This window comes from Myotis nattereri (genome assembly GCF_964212035.1).
Source record: "Myotis nattereri genome assembly, chromosome: 18".
Taxonomy (NCBI): Eukaryota; Metazoa; Chordata; class Mammalia; order Chiroptera; family Vespertilionidae; genus Myotis; species Myotis nattereri.
This window is the reverse complement of record NC_138093.1, coordinates 25,664,954-25,685,035: the sequence shown is the minus strand read 5'-3', so window position 1 is coordinate 25,685,035 and position 20,082 is coordinate 25,664,954. Positions and strand designations below refer to the sequence as shown.

The following is a 20,082-nucleotide window of genomic DNA, read 5'->3' as shown; positions in this document are numbered from 1 at the left end:
ACAAAATAGTGGTTATTTGGATCTAAAGGGCACATTTGGTTAATCGTTTGTATGTTTCAGTGAGGTGAGACTCATTCTCGTTGTGGGAATTCTCAAAGATGTCTCACTCCTATGTAAGAAAATTATAGACAAGGGTATTGAATTTTATTTCTTATGCACTATATAAAAGTTAATGAAAATAATAACCAATTAGACAGTTATAAAGCCTGAGTGTATTAAAGTGTTATGCAAATATTGATTAATAGTAATACCATAAACTCACAGAGCAAGCAAAAGCATGCCTGGTTTAAATTATAGGAGCTTTCATTTGCATTTCCACCAAAGCTATTATTAGTGGGTCTCAAAGCACCTTACAAGTAATAATTATTAAAGCCCATAAATACAGCCAGGAAATGCATTTTATTGAGGGAATAAGTAAGAGGTCCCCTTTACCTCATACATATTATGAGACCTAAATGCCTGAGCTAAAATAGACTTGTCCATATAAAAAGAATATTCCTACACTGTGGGTGTTTGGGGCTGTGATTAATAGGTTAGAAGTTGACAGTCACGGATTCAAGGTTCTTGTATTGAGTATCTCAACCTATGTGAATTCATATTGTTAAAATTTTACATGTACAATAACTCAAAACAAATCTTGTCAGTATATTTTAGTATTTCTCTATTGACTATAATATCAAATTGGAAAACAAAAGTTATGCCAAGTTCACTTGAAAGTATTTAAAAATACTTTGGAATGTTGTATCAGGTTTATTTTTTCTCAGGTTTCTTATTCCAAGGCCTAACCGCTTTTAGGCACAGTCAATAGGACCTGTATTGATTTCCATACCCTATAGCAAGTCTCTGAAAGGTTGTGAAGATTTCTAATCTGCTTTAAAATATTCCTTTGCCCTTTCTCTCTTATTTCTCCTCTTTTTTTCCTTCCTTTGCAACTACCCTACTCTCTGAAGCTAAGCACAGGCTGGGAAAGTTCAAGACTATTCCCAGTGCCTGACTCTCCCTCTATCTTGGGTCCTTGAGCTGCCCCCACATGGTTGGTTCTCAGCCTTATTTCTTCTGGTGCCGAGAGACCGTATTGCAGTGGTTGGTCACTATTGTGAGGCAGCTGTACTTCCATGTCATACTTCAGATCATACTTCAGTGTCACATAGATTCCAAGAACAGTGTGAGCTATTGGACACCTTCCTTTAGAGTTGGGGACAGACACTGGAACCCAGAAAGAATGAGTGACCTGACAGATCATACAGCTGCTTTCTGTCTCGGTAGAACTAGGACCAGAACTCAGGTCTCTAGACTCCTAAAGGTTTCCCCTCTACCTTTACATGACAGTAATTATATGATGCTTTGAAACACACACACACACACACACACACACACACAATTTAAACCAGAACACAGGACCAGAAGCAGAAGAAATAGTTTGTTGGTGTTTTATCCAGGGCTATGGATCAGCAAGACAAGGGCTGGAGCCTCAGGCATCTGAAGACAAATGGAGTGATGAGTGTGCAGAGCTGAAATGGTGGGATTATTGCTGTGCAGGAGTTGAACGATGGGGGTAGAGGGAAATGAAGAGCCAGTTGAAATGAGAACAGGGTGAGGTAGGATGGTAGTCTTTGAGGATTGGGAGGATGTTGAGTTTATGGCCATGGCAATGGGTTGTTGATGTCAAATGAAGAAAAATTCTATTGGTTACTGGATGGATGGTCCGTAAGGACAGCAGAGTCTCTCAGGATGACCTCAGAAGGGGAGGGAGAGAGAAAGGCATGCGCAGCATGTATCAAGGTTCTCAGCGCATGTGGAGTAATGCATTTCTGGGAAACGGTGGTAGGGAGACTGGAGGAGTGTATATGGATTATATAGATGTGCGTCTATTCTGTGAGAGATGCTACATGTCTAAATTCTAATATTCATGTTTTTCCAGGGAAAACTGAGGCTGCAATCAAAAACTTCAGTCCCTTCTACAGTCGCCAGTACTCTGTGGCCTTCTGCAATCATGTGCGCAGTGAAGTAGAACAACAAAGAGATTTAACATCGCAATTTTTGAAGACCAAGGTAGCCCATGACCATTTGGCTTTATATCTTTCTCCCACTGAGTAATGCTTTATAATTCACTGGAGGCCCAGTGCATGAATTAGTGCACCAGTGGGGTCCCTCAGCCTGGCCTGTGGAATTGGACCAAAACTGGCTCTCCAACATCCTCCAAGGGGTCCTGGATTGTGAGAGGGCACAGGCCAGGCCGAGGGACCCCACTGGTGCACGATCAGGGCTGGGGAGGGACGCAGGAGGTTGGTCAGTGGGGATGGACCACGGGAGGGCTCCAGGACATGTCCAGCCCATCTCGCTCAGTCCCAATTGGCCGGACCCCAGCAGCAAGCTAACCTATGCCCTGGTGGTCCGTGCACATCATAGCGAGTGGTTAAACGACCTTAGCGTATCATTAGCATTCATATTATGCTTTGATGGGTTGAACTGACGACCAGATGATCGGACACTTAACATATTAGGCTTTTATTATATAGGATAATATATCTGAAAGAAGCATTCATCTGAATGGCAATTTTTAAAAAAATGTGTTCTCAGATCATTTCATGCTCAAAAAAGTCTTATTTACCTGGAAGTTAGAACATATGTGGTGTAATCCATATTAAGAAAACTAGCATGATCCAGTTTTATTATGTTTTCCTCACATTGATATCAGCCAATTTGACTTGCTGTAGTGAAGTTCCGTTTACAAAGTCATAATTTTAGTGCCTCGTACTACCGTCATTTTTATTTTGGTCATTGATCAAATATGATTTTCTCTTCTAATCCCCTAACTTATTCTTTCTCCTTTGCTCTATTATAATAATTATTCACGACTTCAGCCAATAATGATTGACACCTACTATGTGCCAGGCCCTATGCCAAGAACTGGGGAACCAGATGAATTCCCTACTCCCTGTTTATATTCAAATGTAGGAGACAGACAATAAACAAATGAATATCAGGTGATAATAAATGCTACAAAGAAAAATAGAGCAGGAGTCCTCTTTTAGAGTAGATGGTCAGAGAACCCCTCTGTGGAGGTGACATTTGAGCAGAAACTGGAGTGAAATAAATGTAGGCTGTGTGCCTATCTGTGGGAACATTGGTCCAGGCAGATGGCACAGCAAGTACAGAAACCATGAGGTAGCCACAAGCGCATTGGGAAGGCTGGTGTGCTGAGAGCTGTGTAAACAAGGGAGGAGGGACGAGAAATGACTATGGAGTGACAGGTAGGGACTAGACCACGTGGGACCGGTAGACTACAATCGGGTGTTTATTTTAAGTGTTATTTGCGAGGACAGAACATTAAGCCCTGGGATTTGGAGGGAATTTATTTCATCCCTGAAAAAGATGAGCAGTTTTATCCTCTCTGGGTGGTTCCTCTAAATGTTGCTTGAAAGTGGAGGAACGAGTTTCTAAAGGCATTATGATCTTTAATAAAGGGAAAGTAGACGTAAATTCATGTAAAAGACAGAAGATCCATTTCCATATTTTGAGATAAATCAGGAATTGCACTGTGAGGCAGGATGGGAATGGTTCCTTCCATGAGTAGCCCTGTGGGAGAAGTAACTGGAAATCTTACAGAGACTCTTCTACAGCATCTATGCCACCAGTTAATGAAAAAGAATCCTCAAACATTTAAGTAGAGGCAGAACTGGGCTGTACTGGTTTGCCTGCTATTCTTTGATCAGAGAGCCAACGGGGTCTCCTTGAGAACAGGCTCAGTGTTTACAGACTGGCTCCCAGGGCTTTGGGGCCTGGGAAAACCAGTGAGCCTGACATTTTTTTAAAAAATATATTTTTTTATTGATTTCAGAGAGGAAGGGAGAGGGAGGGAGGGAGGGAGAGAGAGAGAGAGAGAGAGAGAGAGAGAGAGAGAGAGAGAAACATCAATGATGAGAGAGAATCATTGATCAGCTGCTTCCCTCACACCCCCTCACCAGGGACTGATCCTGCAACCTGGGGATGTGCCCTTGACCGGAATCGAACCCAGGACTCTTCAGTCCACAGGCCGATGCTCTATCCACCGAGCCAAGCCAAGGCCATTGAGCCTGACTTTTGAGGCTGCCTGAAGCTGTGATGAATAGGGGAACAGCCTGTTAATTTTCCTGTTTCTCAGAACTTAAACTGAGGCATATTCCTGGTGTTGGGATAGATGTCTACAACTTAACTGCTTCCCTCCCTCTCTTCCACAGAGTTTATCAAGGATTTATTAAGTGCCATGTATATGCCAGGCATAGCTTTGTCTCTGCGGCACCATGGAGGGAAATGAAAGCCACAAAAATATCAATAAGACAAATATTTGCACCTGATCAGGAGGGTGGGAAAGGGAAGTGTGGAGGGAGGGGAAGAAGCAACCATTTCTCCAGGATGTCAGTTTCCTGAAATATTCCTTGAAATGCCAGGGACAGACGTAGTGGTAGCACGGTATGTTATCTTTTGTGGCCATCACTAATTGTATTCATCTTCTTTAAGCCACCATTGGATCCTGGGACCGTTTTGTATGAAGCAGAACTATGCCAGTTTGCCGAAGATATAAAGAAGTGGAAGGAGAGATATGTGGTGGTTAAAAATGATTTTGCTGTGGAGAGCTATGAGAACAAAGAGGTAAGATATTTCCTTGTTACCCCTGGCTTCTCCCAATACTCTTAAAGATTGGGTGTGCTGGTTGTCTTCTTTAGGATTGCTTCTTTCAATCAGCACTCGCTCTCTCGTCTAGCAGGCAATCATTTCAGTTAATAGATGTTTACTGAGTGCCTATTACTGGTATAGGCCACATATCATGAAAGGTCTGAGCATATTGCAGACAGATGTTTGCAGTCTAGTGGGCAAGATAGACTTTGAGCAACTCATTGCAAGTGAGTGTGAAAACAGGTTAGGCCTCGTGACGAGTGCAGGAGCCTTTCTTATGACCATTCAGCTTCAAGGTCTTTCTCAGTCACTGCCCCGCTGCCCCTCCCTTTGCTCTGTGTCTCCCTACACATTATTCATTCATTTGTTCATTCATTCATTCATTTTAATCCTCACCTGAGGATATGTTTTTCATTGATTCTAGAGAGAGAGGAAGGGAGGGAGAGAGAGACAGAAACATCCAGGTGAGAGAGAAATATCTATGGGTTGCTACCCTTATGTGTCCTGATGAGATGGAACCGCAATCTGGGTTTGTGTCCTAACTGAGAATTAAATCCACAACCCTTAGGTTCACAGGATAATGCTCTAACCAACTGAGTCACACTGGTCGGGCCTCCCCATTCTTAAGCCTCCTACATGTCAGGTGGCTGAGGAGTTATTTAATAAGGTTATGATTGAGCCCTGGCCGGGTGGCTCAGTTGGTTGGGGTGTTGTTCCTTACATCAAAAGGTTGCAGGTTTGATTCCCAGTCAGGGCACATACCTAGGTTTCGAGTTCAATCTTGGTCAGGGTGCATAAAGGAGGCAACCGATCAAAGTGTTTCTCTCTCTCTCTCTCTCTCTCTCTCTCTCTCTCTCTATCTCTCTCTCTCCCTTTTAATCCCTTCTTCTCTCTCTAAAATTAATAACCATCCTAGGGTGAGGATAAAAAAGATTGTGATTGAATTTGCATGAGTTCCTAGGAATTCAGAGCATTTCACATACTTACTCCACCTGTATTTATGGATTTTTTTTCTTTAAACTTGTTCCTGGTTATCTCATTATTTTTCTTGTCTTTGAAATGTGGGGGGAAATGAGATTATGAACATAAGCAAAGTGCCTAGCAGCCAGGAGGGCTTCAGTTTTTATTGGTCCCCATTTCTATCCCCATGGAAAGTATAGTGGCATAGAAGAAAGAACACTGGACCATGAATCAGGAAAACTAAAGTTTAGGCTGGGCTTCCATTAAACTGGAGAATTAGGCTGACTGATCCCAACAGTTCCTTTCGGATCTCCTACTATACACATTTTATATCTACACGGAATCTCAAGCTGTCTTTGAAATGAATAGTTATTATTTTTCAGTTAGTAGTAACAGATTTAAAACTTTGCTCTCTTGTCTGAGCCAGTTTGGCTCAGTGGATAGAGTGTCAGCCTGTGGACCTAAGAGTCCCAGGTTCAATTCCAGTCAGGGGCACATGCCCAGCTTGTGGGCTCGATCCCTAGTAGGGGGCATGCAGGAGGCAGCCGATTAATGATTCTCTTTCATCATTGATGTTTCTATCTCTCTCTCTCCCACTCTCCCTTCCTCTCTGAAAGCAATAAAAATATTTTTTAAAAAACAACCAAAAAATCCCACTTTGCTCTCTTGACACTAAACCGATAAAAGGAGACTTCAGGCAGCAGACCAATGTGTTTCCTTCCTTCCCATTTCTGATGGAAAATAGAAATAAAGTACAATATAAACTTATTCCACAGGCTATCAGGCAATGCTGCCTTGAGTAGTCTTATTCTTTGCAACATTCATTAAGCTAATGTTTTCTCGACTTACCTATATTAGGATTTTATTCAACACTTGATTTGCTCTCTGTAGCAAATTATCAATACACTACAAATAATAATGATAATAAGTCACCTTTATTTATTTTTTAAAAATATGTTTTTATTGATTTTAGAGAAAGAGGAAGGGAAGGGGATAGAGAGATAGAAACATTGACAAGAGAGAAACACCGTCAGTCGTTGCCTCCTGCACACCCTCTACTGGGGATCGAGCCCATAACCCCGGGCATGTGCCCTGACCAGGAATCAAGCTGGTGACCTCTTGGTTCATGGGTTGATGCTCAAGTCACCTTTATTTTGTATGACATGGTACAATGTCCGCTCAGGGAAGCTTGAGACGAGGTAGTATTGCAGAATGGTTAATATTGTGGACTTTGAACCACACCTTTATCAATTATTGATGTGTCCTTTCCTAAGTCATAAATCTCTTTGAGCCTCACCTTTCTCATCTGTGAAATGGTGAGCATGCTCCCTTCCTCATGATGTTGCTATGAGGATTAAACAAATGAGTGTATTGAAGCCCTCAGCACATGGCCAAGCACTGGCAGAGCCCAATGTATAGCAGTTGTCAGTATGATTACTACTAAATAATTGGGAGGAAACACTCACAGAGCTTCCTCTTATATTTATTATGGTTTTAACCATATTTGGCACTAATTGAAGTTTCATTTTGAATCAAAACTGGTGTTTTTCCTGTTTTTAGTTTTTTAAAGCTTTCTTCCTCAACTTTCAATTTATTTGCTCATTATTTTCAAGTGAAACTGGATTTTTCAGATACGGTTACTGAATTAGATAATAATAAAGTATTAAAAACTATTTTGCTCATCATTTTCAAATGGTCCAGTTTGGATTTTTAAGATATGTATTTTAAAGATATGATTACTGAATTTGGTAATAAACAAGTGTTAAAAACTTGGAAATTTAAAAAATGGCATGTAGTTTGCCATAATTCCTCCAAGTTTTAATATTTCTTTTATTTAGAGAAGAGTGTTTTTAAAAATTACACCCAAGAGTTATACATTAAGTACCTATAAATTGCCTATTATTTTACGGGGGGGTTCGGTTTTGGATGGTAATTAAGTAGGAAAAATGAAACATTCTCATTGGATAATCATTTAATTTGTACTTCCTGTACGGTTGCACTGGGCTAGACAGACCCAAGTATGAGCCCTGGGTTTGTCACCTACTCACCGATGGGCCATTGGTAGGTTATTTAACCCATTTTCTCATTTATAAAAGGGAAATAATAACTAATTCATAGTGCTGTGTTTAGGATTAAAGGATGCAGTGCTCATAAAAGCCCAGATTTGGGCCTGTTATAACAAATAACATAATTTAGATTTAACACAATTTAGCAGTCTCAATCAAACTGCTTCTGAGCTTTTTCAAAACCACACAACTTTCGATTCTTGTCTGTTAGGCTTTGGACGATTGGTGGATTTCACAACTATGAAAACAACCTTCTTAGATACGAGAATTTGTTTTGTTTGGGTCTCTTTAGTCACTACCTTATTGAGGGAGAATGTGTTCTTCTTATCCTGATCACATTGCCCCAATCAATTATTTTTAGTTATTCCCAAGAGTACAGGCTACATTTGGGTCCCACAGTGGCTTGGTTTCCATTCGCAACTTGCTTTCAGCCTGTTATTTTCAACATTTTGCCTTGACTTAATCCCTGCCATCAGACGCACACACTTAAATTTTATCTTATCTGTGTGTCCTCGTGGGTTTATCTGCTTAACAAATACTTTAGTGCCTTAGCAATGCTCGCACCTCTTGTACGTTTCCCCAACAGCAGAGCTGTTTGTCTGCTGGCCAGAATTTGTTCTGATGTCATGGCCTTGCTATTCCATCCCAGATCATTTGACTGCAAAACAGTCTCATGCCTGCCTGGCCAGTGAGACTCAGTGGCTGAGCACAGACCCATGAACCACGAAGTCAGGGTTCGATTCTGGGTCTGGGCATATGCCTGGGTTGCAAGCTCAATCTCCAGTATAAGGTGTGCAGAAGGCAGTCCATCAATGATTCTCTCTCATCATTGATGTTTCTTTCTTTCCCTCTCCCTTCCTCTATCTGATATCAATAAAACAAGCAAACAACAACAACCACCCCCCCCCCAAAAAAAAAAACCAGTTTCTTGTCAGAGGGCAAAGTGGTGGCATATTTATCACAGCAACATTTTTATGTTTTTGGTGACAATCCATGGCAACCATGACTGTAGTTACCTGTCCCACAGTCTCATTAGTCATCGGTCTGCACATGTTGTGTCGTGAATGTCTGTCTGCATCATCACCCTTGTGGTTATTAGAATGACTCAGGTGCCAGGGCGCAGGAAGTTTCTAAGATGATGCTTTCCTCAGTGAATCTCCCTGAGATTAGGGACTCTGACTTCCCATGTTGTGAACATCACACAGAAGTACTAAAGTAGCAGTTACACAAAACCTATTTTTTAAATAAATGGCTCTTACTCAATGACATAGTGTGGGAATTGCTTATCTCTGAGTGCCTGTGTCTGTCTATTTCTAATATTCTGGATCTTTTTCAAAAAAATCCAAAAGGGGGAAAATAATCATTCCTTTATGCCTTTCCTTTCCCAGGCCTATCAGAGAGGAGCTGCTCCTAAAAGCCGAATCCTTCCAGCTGGTGGCAAAGTGTTAACCTCCGAAGAGGAATACAATCTATTATCTGACAGGCATTTCCCAGACCCTCTTGGTGAGTAGTTGAGCATTCTTTCCCAAGGCAAATTCTTAGACTTGCTCTGCTTGGGGAGACCAGCCGCTCTCAACCGGGGGGGCGGGGCGGGGGGGGGGGAGCATTTCACTCTCCAGGGACATTCGGCAGCGTCTGGAGACATTTTTGGTTGTCACAGCTTGGGAGGATGGCGCTGCAGGCATTTAGTGGGTAGAGGCCCGTGATTCTGTTAAACCTACTGCAATGCACAGGACAGTCTGACAGTGAAGAATTACCTGGCCCACAATATGTATAGTTGCTGAGGTTGAGAGCCTCTGGGTCAGACACATGCACACCACAGTCACATGGGAGATGTGATTGCCCTAATTTAGGTAAACATTGTACCACTTCTCTTATTTTAAACCACATTCAGTAATACACACCTCAGTTGCTACGTTTCTAGTGCTTCAAAAATGGGCCACTGGTTAGACATCTGGAGGTTTGGGGAATATATTGGTGGCTTTCATAGCTCCACAGGACAGCCGAAATAAACAGACAGGGCCCCGTCTTTGAAAGGTACAACCTTATCTATCAGTAAGCATGTCAGGGAATATTATTTTTTCTAGTTTTAGGGAGATGTGCAGTAGAGAATCCTAAATCGACAAAACGTTTTTAACAAGTGTTACAGTAACTCGTAGCTACCGTGTAAAAAAGCATTGAATTAATTAGCGTATTTATAAATAATAGGTGAACGCTGCCATGGGAAGAGCATGGAACTGAGAATTGGAAGACTGGATTTTTATCTAGTTCTAACTGTGCCCTTTAACAGGTGTTCCCCTAGTGTTACTAAACCTCTCTGATTACTGTTCCTCCGACTCCAGGGCCTTGAACTTGAAAATCTAGAAGGTTCTTTCCATCTCTAATACACAGTGGGGCCTTGACTTACGAGTGTCCCGACTAACGAGTTTTTTGAGATACCAGCTGTCTCTGGGCCGATTTTTTGCATTGAGTTGACAGAGTAATTTGAGTTAACGAGCTCCTTAACGAGCTCGGTCTCAGAACCAATTAAACTCGTAAGTTAAGGCCCCACTGTACTTGGGTTTTCATTCATTCTATGTTTTCCATGTAGAGAAAGTGATGGATAATATGCCTATATAGGCCAAGTAGTGCATTGCATAGAGACTCATGAACTGTGGATAATGTAATAATCCCATCTGGCTTTGTGTAAATCATGCTCCACAGTAATTACTTGGTTTCTTGAAGAGAGCGCTGGTTCTTATTAATGGTTATAATCATTTTATTAGAATTTATGGAGAAAATATAGTTTTTCCATTGTTCTTTTGGTGAGGAATGCTTACCATAGTGTTTTTAGTACCACTATTATTAGATTAGTACATGGACCATAAACCTAGATTAAACAAACTATTATTAAGTAATTCAGGCTAAAACCACACTTTATGTGCACTATACATATTATTATATTTTCTTTCAACATCTACTTAATACGTCACCGTGGCTCTGGAGATGGGAATATCAACATGCCGACCCTTCAGAATCTCTCCAAAAGGGCTTTCCAATGAAATCATTCAGAACACACAATACACTTATTGATTTATTGTTGATATCATATCGGAAGGAATGAAAAGGAATAAAAAACACAAGTCCTGTGTGACTAATGCCATTTGGTTCAGGGCTTCGGATTGGGGCATTTCAATGACTTTTTTTTTTTTCATTATATCTGTGGCCTTCTGAGTTTTAAAAATAGAACATTCTACAGTAGATCGTTTGTGATATCCTTGTGACTCAACTCAGAAAAAAATTCAGACTAATGGCATCTGGAAAATTTCTGTAAAAGGTTAAATGAGAGGTAGCTAGAGACTAACAGGATCTGAGCGGGGTGGCTTTACATGAGTCTCTGGGAACTGATTTTGAGGGAAGAGGTAAAAGTCCCCATTGTTTAAGGCGTTTAAAATGTCCTGGGACAATGTAGCACATTTATTCATTCAACAAGCTATAGTTCAGCATCTACTAAATTCCATGACTGTGCCATGTGCTGAGGATACAAAGATATGTCAGATGCAGTCTCCATCTTCTGAGGGCCCTAGGGCAGTGGTGTAGCTTCCTGGGGAGAATCAGTGAGGAAGCTTATCTGAGCCGGTGCCCCTCACCCTGAGTGTGGGTGCCAGACATGGAAACAGATCATTACAATCTTTTGGGAGAACAAGGTAGGGAGCACCCACGTCTGTCTGGTGGCAGAAGGAGGTGTCAACAAAGGCACCCCAGGGCAGGGGACTGTTGAATGGACTTTTGAAGGATGACTGAGAATTTTCTGTGGAAAATCATGATGGAAGGGAAGGGGGAACGTTACTATGAACTGCAGAAATGCTTTGCAAAGTCGTGGAGTCAATGACCACACCTGGGGAGAGTGGAGACGGAGAGTGGAAACCAGTACAGAACAGGGAATGAGCGCCAACACGTAACTGGGGGCTGGAGACAAGGTGCAGAGGAACCCGAAAAGGTGACAAAGAAGAAGCAGCTTTTAAAAAGCAGGAAGGCCACCGGGAGAAGCGAGCTCCTGGAAGTCATGGGAAGAGAATGTTTCCAGAAGAAGATGTGGTTAGCAGCCACAGACGTTTCAGATCATGTTCAAGGGACAGATAATCAAGAAGGAGCCACAGCCTGGCTGTCAGGGGGACGTTAGTGACCTCAGCGATTTGGTTTCTGGGCTGGAGCGGCAGGAACCAGACTGAGGTGAGAACAGGGGTTGATGGCAGGAAGACAACAAGTGACAGGGAGAAGGGGGCGAGTGCAGGGCCCAGAGCAGACCTGGTGACACGGGGCCTGGGAGAGAGAAGGGGGGCGGTCTGCACAGCTGGACAGAGTGGCTTGCAGAGGACCACTAGGGAAGAGGGAGCTCTGTAGGTGCATTTCGTTGATGTGAGGAAGTTGGGAAAGATAGTGTCCGATGGCCTTGCTTGTCCCTGTGGGTAGGAGGTGAGGCCACCTGCTGGTGTGAGACAGGTGAAGCTGGTGGAGAGATGTGGGAGGAGCCTGGACTCTCAGTCCCTCCTCCCCTAGACATCTCTCACCACCTTTCCATCCCGTGGCCTGCCCTAGAGAGTTCCCTTCACAGCCTGAAATAAGTATTTTAAATAACAGATGCACAGTACAAAACATGTTTGTGTTTTCATTATTTCCGTAGCGTCCAATGAGAAGGAGAGCACCCCGCCCTTTGTGGTCCTGCCGAAGGATTTCCCCGTGTACCTGTGGCAGCCATTCCTCAGGCACGGCTACTTCTGCTTCCAGGAGGCCGCTGAGCAGAAGAAGCTCCACGCTGTCCTGAGCGACTGCATCCGGCATCTGAACCAGGGTACGCACCCCTGCCCGCTTGTCCCCCAGCTAAGCAAGAGTCTTGCCCTCAGGGAGCGAGGCCAACGTGCTGGCTGCTTAGCCCGGTCCAGAGGCCTCGGTGAGACAGAATGTGGAGCAGGTATCTGATCGCACCTGTAGACACGCATTTGAGGCGCCTTCTTCGCACATGTAATTTTGCATTTGATTCATCCTCCTCCTTTTCCCTGATTATTAAAAGTCTAAATGACAGCAAGAACATGTCACTTGTCCCTGGAAAAATCCTAGTCTTTATGATACTTATTGTTTATTCCCTTCTTTATTTTCAAATACTAATTACTCAAAACTTTAAGATGCATAAGAATCACCTAGAGCGGCGGTTGCCAACCTTAGGACCTCACGGGCCTTCGGACCTCACGGGCCACCAGTGGTCCGCAGATCACCGGTTGGCGACCACTGACCTAGAGAACTTAAATGCAGATTTGGGGGCTCCATTCTCAGCTATTCAGATGGACTGGGTCTGTTGCAGGCCCTACATTTTGTTCTTCTGACAAACTGTAGCAGTGTAGCTTCAGACCACCGTGCTCAAGGTATGGATGTAATGTATGTCTAGAATAAAGACTTTTCGCTCTAATATGTCACGCTTTTGCTGAATGGATGTGAATGCTGGTTTTCTGGACTCCATGAAGCCTCCAGTTACAGCTACTTCACAAGATAACTTAGTTCTGAAAGTTAATGTAGTAGAGAGTAGCTAGAGGTCACTACATCCTGAAGAGGGGAGCCCAGTACTTCAGTCTCTTGAGCAGGTAACACTGGAGTTGTCACCTCACCCCCCTGTGCCTTTATTTCCTAATAGGGCCAGTTTCATTGTGCACTTACTTTAAAGTTCTGGGGTTTCCCCGAGAGTGTCAGCCCCACAGAGAAAAAAAAAATCACCAGCCAGTTTTTGATGTTAGCTTGCATATGGATAGACGAATGGAAAAAGATCAAGTCACTGTATTTTGCTATAGCAACTCTGAGCAACATTAGTCATAATATTGTCTCATAATCAGTCGGGGACTTTATAAAAATGATACCTACTTAGTATCTGGCCTTGTGGTTTAGATGTCTTAGAGACAAAGGCTTGCCCGGCACCGCCTGCTCTATCTGGCTCATTTTCCAGTCCGCTTCCCCCTCTGGGTCCGGGCTCTGGTCTCGTACAGACATGCCGTCGGCACTAAATGCAACCACCGCAAGCTTCCCTAAGCAAAGGATATTCTGGGCCCAGCCAGATGGGACTTGCTTCATTCCCCTTCCATGGACATAATAGGAATTTCTCTGGGGAGTTGCTAGCCTGCCTTTAGACTCCATTTATGGTAGGTTTGAGTCGATTCAAACCAGCTCTGCTCTCCAGTATGCTCTCAAAGGCACGAAGATAATGAGGTCTAGTCCCATTGCCCTGCTTCTCTGTCGCATTCCTCTGTCCAGAAGCCTCTTTTCCTCACTGATGCTTCATGCCGGCTTAATGTGACTTGGCAGTAGCTCTAATCCGAGCCAGGGACCATCAGAACACTGTAGGGAACGGCCCTTGCCTGTCCCCAGCCGATGAGCTCACGGGTCTTTCCCTTCTCTCCTCTGTGTCTGTGTTTTTGACAGCACAAAGCACCACTCATCTTCACGGAATCATTTTTAAAATTTGTTTCCATCTCCACCTGTTATTCAATGAGAGGTTTCGCAGACTCCTAGTTAACTATCATTCATTTCATGGTGACCAGAAGAGTTTATAAATAGATGTAGTATTAGGGCTGTGATACAGGCCAGGAACCCTGAGGGGCCTTCAGGAGGCTGCTGACTTCTGCCCCAGGTAACGAGTCAGTGCTGCCCCCCTGCTTCTCTGGCGCCATTGGCTCAGGCCACCAGGCACCTCTGTTGAGAAGTAGGTCTGAGATATTCTGGCAGCGGAGGCTGGGCTACTGTTGATCCCATCCACTCACAAGTCCTCAGGGATCTTCCCCTCCCCCCAGTTTTATTGAGATATAATCTATACATATAAAAAGCCAGCGACTGTAACAGCCATAACGACTGTAATGACTGGTCGCTATGACACCCACTGTGGCCAGCTAACCGGCCTGATTAGGGGGTGGGGCCAGCCGGCCAACTTCGTGGCCCCTTCCCCCTGCCTGTCCGCCCCTAATTGAACTCTCCCACCTCGATCAAGAGCAGGACCGCCAGGCCAAAAAGCTCCCTCACTACCCCCGCCCTCCACCCCCCTGCCTGGCCAGCCCACCCCACCACTATAGGCCCACAGCCCCTCCCCCAGGCCAACCCATCCCTGAGCACACCCCTCACCCTAATAGGGGTCAGGGCCAGCCTGGCAACCTCCTGCAGCCCCTCCCCCCACCCACTCCACCCCAATAGGGGGCAGGGCTGGCCAGCCAACCTCCTGCAGCCCCTCCCCCCAGCCGGCCCTGACCCCTATAGGCCCCCACCACCCTGATTGGTCTGGAGCCCTTCTCCCCACCTGGCCCACCCAGATCAGTCCCCCACCCCATCAGGGGCAGGGCTGGCCACCTAACCACCCATGGCCCTGCCCTCAGGCTGCTTGCCCCCCCATCGGCACTCCCACCACATTCAGGGATGGGGCTGGCCAGCCCACTGCACACCTCCCCTCCCCATGGCAGACCCAGCCCCCAGTTGGCCCCCAACCTCAATTGAGGGTAGGGCCTGCCAGCCAATCACCTGTGGCCCCTTCCCCCAGTCACTGGCCCTGATCAGGCCCAATCAGGGTGGGCTGGCTGGCAACCTCCACCATCTCCTACTCCCGATAGGCCCAGCCCAATCCGGCCTGACCCCACCTGTGCACAAATTTGTGTACTGGGCCTCTAGTTGACTTATAATATTGTATTCCTTTGAGGGGTATGACATGATGATTTGATATATGTATATAGTACAAAATGATCACCACAAAAATTTTAGTTAACGTTTATCACCTCACATACTTATAATTTTGTCTTGTGATGAGAACTTTTAGGATCTACTCTCTTAGCAGCGTTTCATATACAGTACAGTATTGTCAACTGTGGTCACCTGTCGCATATTACACCCCCAGGATGCATTTTATAATTGAAAATTTATACCTTTGACCCCCTTTCATTCATTTACTCCACCTTCTACCCCCTGCTTCTGCAGCTACCAATCCGTTCTCTGTTTCTATGAGTTTGTTTTTTTTTATTTTTAAGATCTCAAATAGAAGTGAGATCCTACAGTGTTGTATTTCTCTGTCTGACACTGTAGCATAAAGCCCTCAAGGGATATTCGGGGGGAGATCATTTCATTGCCTCCTAATAAGTTCCACCAAGGATGTTGGTTCCCAGCAAATGTCCCTTAGTGCTCAAATCCCACCACAACGCAGCCCACTTGCCCCGGGAGTTCTGGGTTCGAACTGGACTTGGTATCTATGTCCAATTTATTTTGAATCCAGAACTGCTTCTCTTGTTTCTCCTTGTGGGTTGGGTTCATTTCCTATTTAACCCCGACGAAGGGCCTGATTACAGCCTGTTCTTGGACAAAATGTCGTAAGTTAGGTAAGGACAGAGATGGCTCTCTGTTCCTTCTTCCTTCAAGAGAGGAAGCTGCCTCCGGCTGCCTCAAAGATGATTTACACGTCTAAGGAGCACAGGTGTGTGTGTTACTTCTGGCACCTCTTCATCGAACAGCCATAATAAAACTCCACAATTCATCTTGAGCAGGAACATTTTCTCCAACACACTGGACTAAATAGCCAGCTCATTGCATGACATGTGCCTAGAGCACCTGCTGACTTGCCCTTTTGGAATTACTCTGCAATCTCTTGTCTCCGATGAGGGAAGGCCAGGCTCTAAATGTCCACTGCCACAAAACGGGAACTTACATAAAATCACGGCATTCCAAGATGGTTCTGATGCCCCAAATTCAGTCCTATTCTTCAGCATTTTGTTTGCAAAATATTGTATTTATACCACATTGTAGTTTAGAGGGATATAGTTAAAACTCTTAGCACATGTAGAGGGCTGAACACATGCAATGTGGAATAATGGCCATTATTCACGTGCATCTGTCCTTGCAGCTCAGGGTAATCATTTCTTGGCATGGGAACTTGCAGGGAAGGGGGAAAGTGTTTCTGGCAGGCAGAATAGAATAGGTGGGGGCCAGGAAGAGAGTCAGAGCATGGACCATTAGCGGAACAGAAAGGATTTTGTGGGACTGGTGCTTAAAGAGGAGATAGAAGCCAAGTGAGGATGGGAAGATGGGCGTGATCCGGGTTGTAAAGGGCTTTGCAATGCATATTAAGGGATTTGCACTTGATTCTAACAGCAGCAGCAGGAAACCATTAAAGGGTTTCAAGCAGATAAGCAACTCAGTCATATATTCGTTTTAGAAAGGTCACACTGGCTGGTGTGTGGTCAGTGGGTGGGAGGCTTGCAGGCTGGGGTGCCAGGAGGCCACTTAGGAAGCCTTGACAGGCAACAGATAGTGGTAGCTTGCACCGAAGAGGCGACTGTAGAGATGGCGAAAGGTGGCTGGACCAGAGAGACATCCAGGAAGTGGAATCAACAGAAATTAAGGGTAGATAATGTGGGGAGGGAGGCGGGCAACCCAAGGAAGAGCCCTCCTTTCTGCCGTTCTCTGCGGTGGAGACCTTGTGGGAGAAGGAGTAGGTTCCCGGGAAAGCGGCTGATGTCCAGTATTGCAGATGTTGAGAAGGAGACATCTGGGAGAGTCAGGTGAGGAAGTCTCTTACACGCCCGGGCAAGTTTGGAAAGCGGGAGCACAATCTGCTGTGGAGACACAAGTGGGACCCGGATGACTGTGAAGAAGGCACAGGCTGTCTTCTATCTCTGTATCCCTGGCCATAACCAAGGGCCTGGTACAGGCTCTGAGATATGTCCACCCTCCATCCTTAGATAGATTTGCAAACATGCCCATGCAGGAAAAAGCTCAGGGCATGCGTGTTGGTGCCGCTTAAAGATGCTTGCACTCAAAATCGAAGCATTCAAGCAAAACGGATTGGTGCTTTTGTGTTAAGTACTAACGTATTCACTCACTACGTGGATCTGGGAATTTACTATTGAAACTTTAAGAAACATATTTATTAGGAATACAGAGCCCTTGTGAAATTCGGTGACTCAGGCTCTCTGACTCACCCTCCTCATACTCAGTTGCCAGCATCTCTTCTGTATTTCCTTGCCACTGCCCTACTTTGGGACTCATATAAAACATTCCCATAAGGCTTCCATTTTTTTAGTTGATCTTTCTTTTGCCAGTTACTGCCATCTCCTTCTACATGTGACAGATAAATCATCTTTAAACACAGTTTCTGATTAAAATCTTTCAGTGGCACTGCTACTGTCCAAAAGATGGAACACTTCATTCTGAAGGACTGAGTGGTTGTGTCTGGTTTCCTACTGTTCTCAAGCATAAGCCTCCTTTCCCCCAACCTTGCTGCACCACCCCTCCTACCCAAGTCCAGTGGAAGTTTTATGGGCACGTCTTTGGCCTTTTAATACAGCTGGAACAACCACTCCTCACCTGTTCAAATTATCTTGCTTCTTCAAGAGAACAAGCTTTATAGTCTGACCCCTACCATGGAGGCGAAGTTGCTAGCACCTATTATCTGCCCCACTGATCAAATACTCACTACATTCTGCATTACATGATTCCTTTTCTTGCCTAGTGGTCCTATTCCTCTAACTCTATCCAAGGGCCTCAAGGGAAATCTCGTGTCAACCTTTGTATCCCCCTGTAGCGGTCAGATATCTCGTGTTTCATAAAATGGTTTGAAGACACGAATGACTTAGTAACTTAGTACTAAAGTCAAGCTGATTTCAGAATTTAAGTAGGATTTTGGGGATGACAGTTATAAATGTGGTTTAGCCTAATTCAGTGGTTCTCAACCTTCCTAATGCCGCGACCCTTTAATACAGTTCCTCATGTTGTGGTGACCCCCAACCATAAAATTATTTTCGTTGCTACTTCATAACTGTAATTTTGCTACTGTTATGAATTGTCATGTAAATATCTGATATGCAGGATGTATTTTCATTGTTACAAATTGAACATAATTAAAGCATAGCGATTAATCACAAAAACAATATGTAATTATATATGTGTTTTCTGATGGTCTTAGGCGACCCCTGTGAAAGGGTCGTTCGACCCCCAAAGGGTCGCGACCCACAGGTTGAGAACCGCTGGCCTAATTGCTACACACATTGGCATGAGTGAGTAAAGGAGTTTGTCAATATGTCACCATCCACTGGATGAATGGGGATTCTGGAGAGGAGATGGAATGCTGCCAAGTTTTGTTCAGCAGCACTGTGCTGGCCTGAAGGACAGCTAGGACGACCATTAAGCCAATGAATGCGAGTGTCCCCATCACCATGAACACTGAAGAAGAAGAGGCAGTAGAATATCTGGGAAGCATAAGGCACGTGGGTTGTAAAAAAATAGTATAAAAGAAGAGCCCAGAGCATTTTTTTGTTGTTGTTGTTTATCCTCACTCAAGGATATTTCCATTGAATTTTAGAGAGAGTGGCAAGTAGGAGGAGAGATACACTGACATTGATTGGTTGCCTCCCACATGCACTATGGCCAGGCTGGGAATGGAGCCTGCAACCAGAACCTTGACCGGAATTGAACCCAGGACCCTTCAGTCCGTGGTCTGATGCTTTTATCACTGAGCCAAACTGGCTAGGGCCCAGAGGATTTTGATGAAAAGAACACAATCATAAAATGACACTCCGCAAGCCTCTACTTCAAGATGACTGTTCAATCTCCCATGACAATTATGACATTCTAGAGTGCTTGTGATGGAGTGAGTCTTAAAACAGTGATTAAACTCTGGAATCGGTTGCTGTTGAGATTATATGCCTGAGCTCTTATCCCAGAAATCCCATGTTAAATCAAATGCCTTTATTACATTTAATTTTGACACTTGCACGATTTAGTTCAATATTGAATCAAAATGAATTTTAAAACACAAAAGGATCTCGAAATGCAAATTAGAGCAAATCCTTTCTGGCATGTTCGTTTGAGCACAATGTTCTGTACTCTTCAGCACTCAACAGCAGATCTCAAATCTATTTTCACTAATTGAATTTCTACTCAGAGCAGTATCTTCTCAGCCCATCATCATCATCTGTGAAGCAAGTTCATTATTTGAGGGACTCAGTGTCTGATGTGGGCATCTATTAATTTTAGCTGAAAATATACAATGAATTTTATTTTATATGAAAACATACTTCTGAAATTGTGGTGCGTGCTTATTTTTATAGACACGTCTATGAGTTAGAAAATTCTAGCTATTTGGAGCACTTTACTACAAATGAATATTGTTTGGACATAGATAAATAAAAGTATAATTTTTATAAATATCTCTTTGTATGCTTTTACTTACAAAAGGTGTTCTATAGTGTACTTTTGTTGTGGTGCATAAAAACCTCTATGCATTATAAGTAATGATACTTTCTAAGTCACTGTTTAATTCCAGTTTCCATATGACTGTCCCAGACAAAATTCTTCAAAGGATTTTCTGTGCTCAGAGACTACATTCTTTCCTTAAGTTTAGTCTATGCTC

The 20,082-nt window shown here is 43.9% G+C and overlaps 1 protein-coding gene across 1 annotated transcript in view; it reads left to right on the top strand.

The window, feature by feature from the left end:
• The window catches only part of NIBAN1 (niban apoptosis regulator 1), a 127,166-nt gene that overhangs the window by 52,706 nt on the left and 54,378 nt on the right, over positions 1–20,082 (top strand). The window contains exons 2-5 of the mRNA XM_081112135.1: positions 1,922–2,052; positions 4,501–4,632; positions 9,071–9,185; positions 12,346–12,513. Coding sequence (XP_080968261.1) covers positions 1,922–2,052; positions 4,501–4,632; positions 9,071–9,185; positions 12,346–12,513 — 546 coding nt within the window. The remainder of the gene's footprint in view (positions 1–1,921; positions 2,053–4,500; positions 4,633–9,070; positions 9,186–12,345; positions 12,514–20,082) is intronic.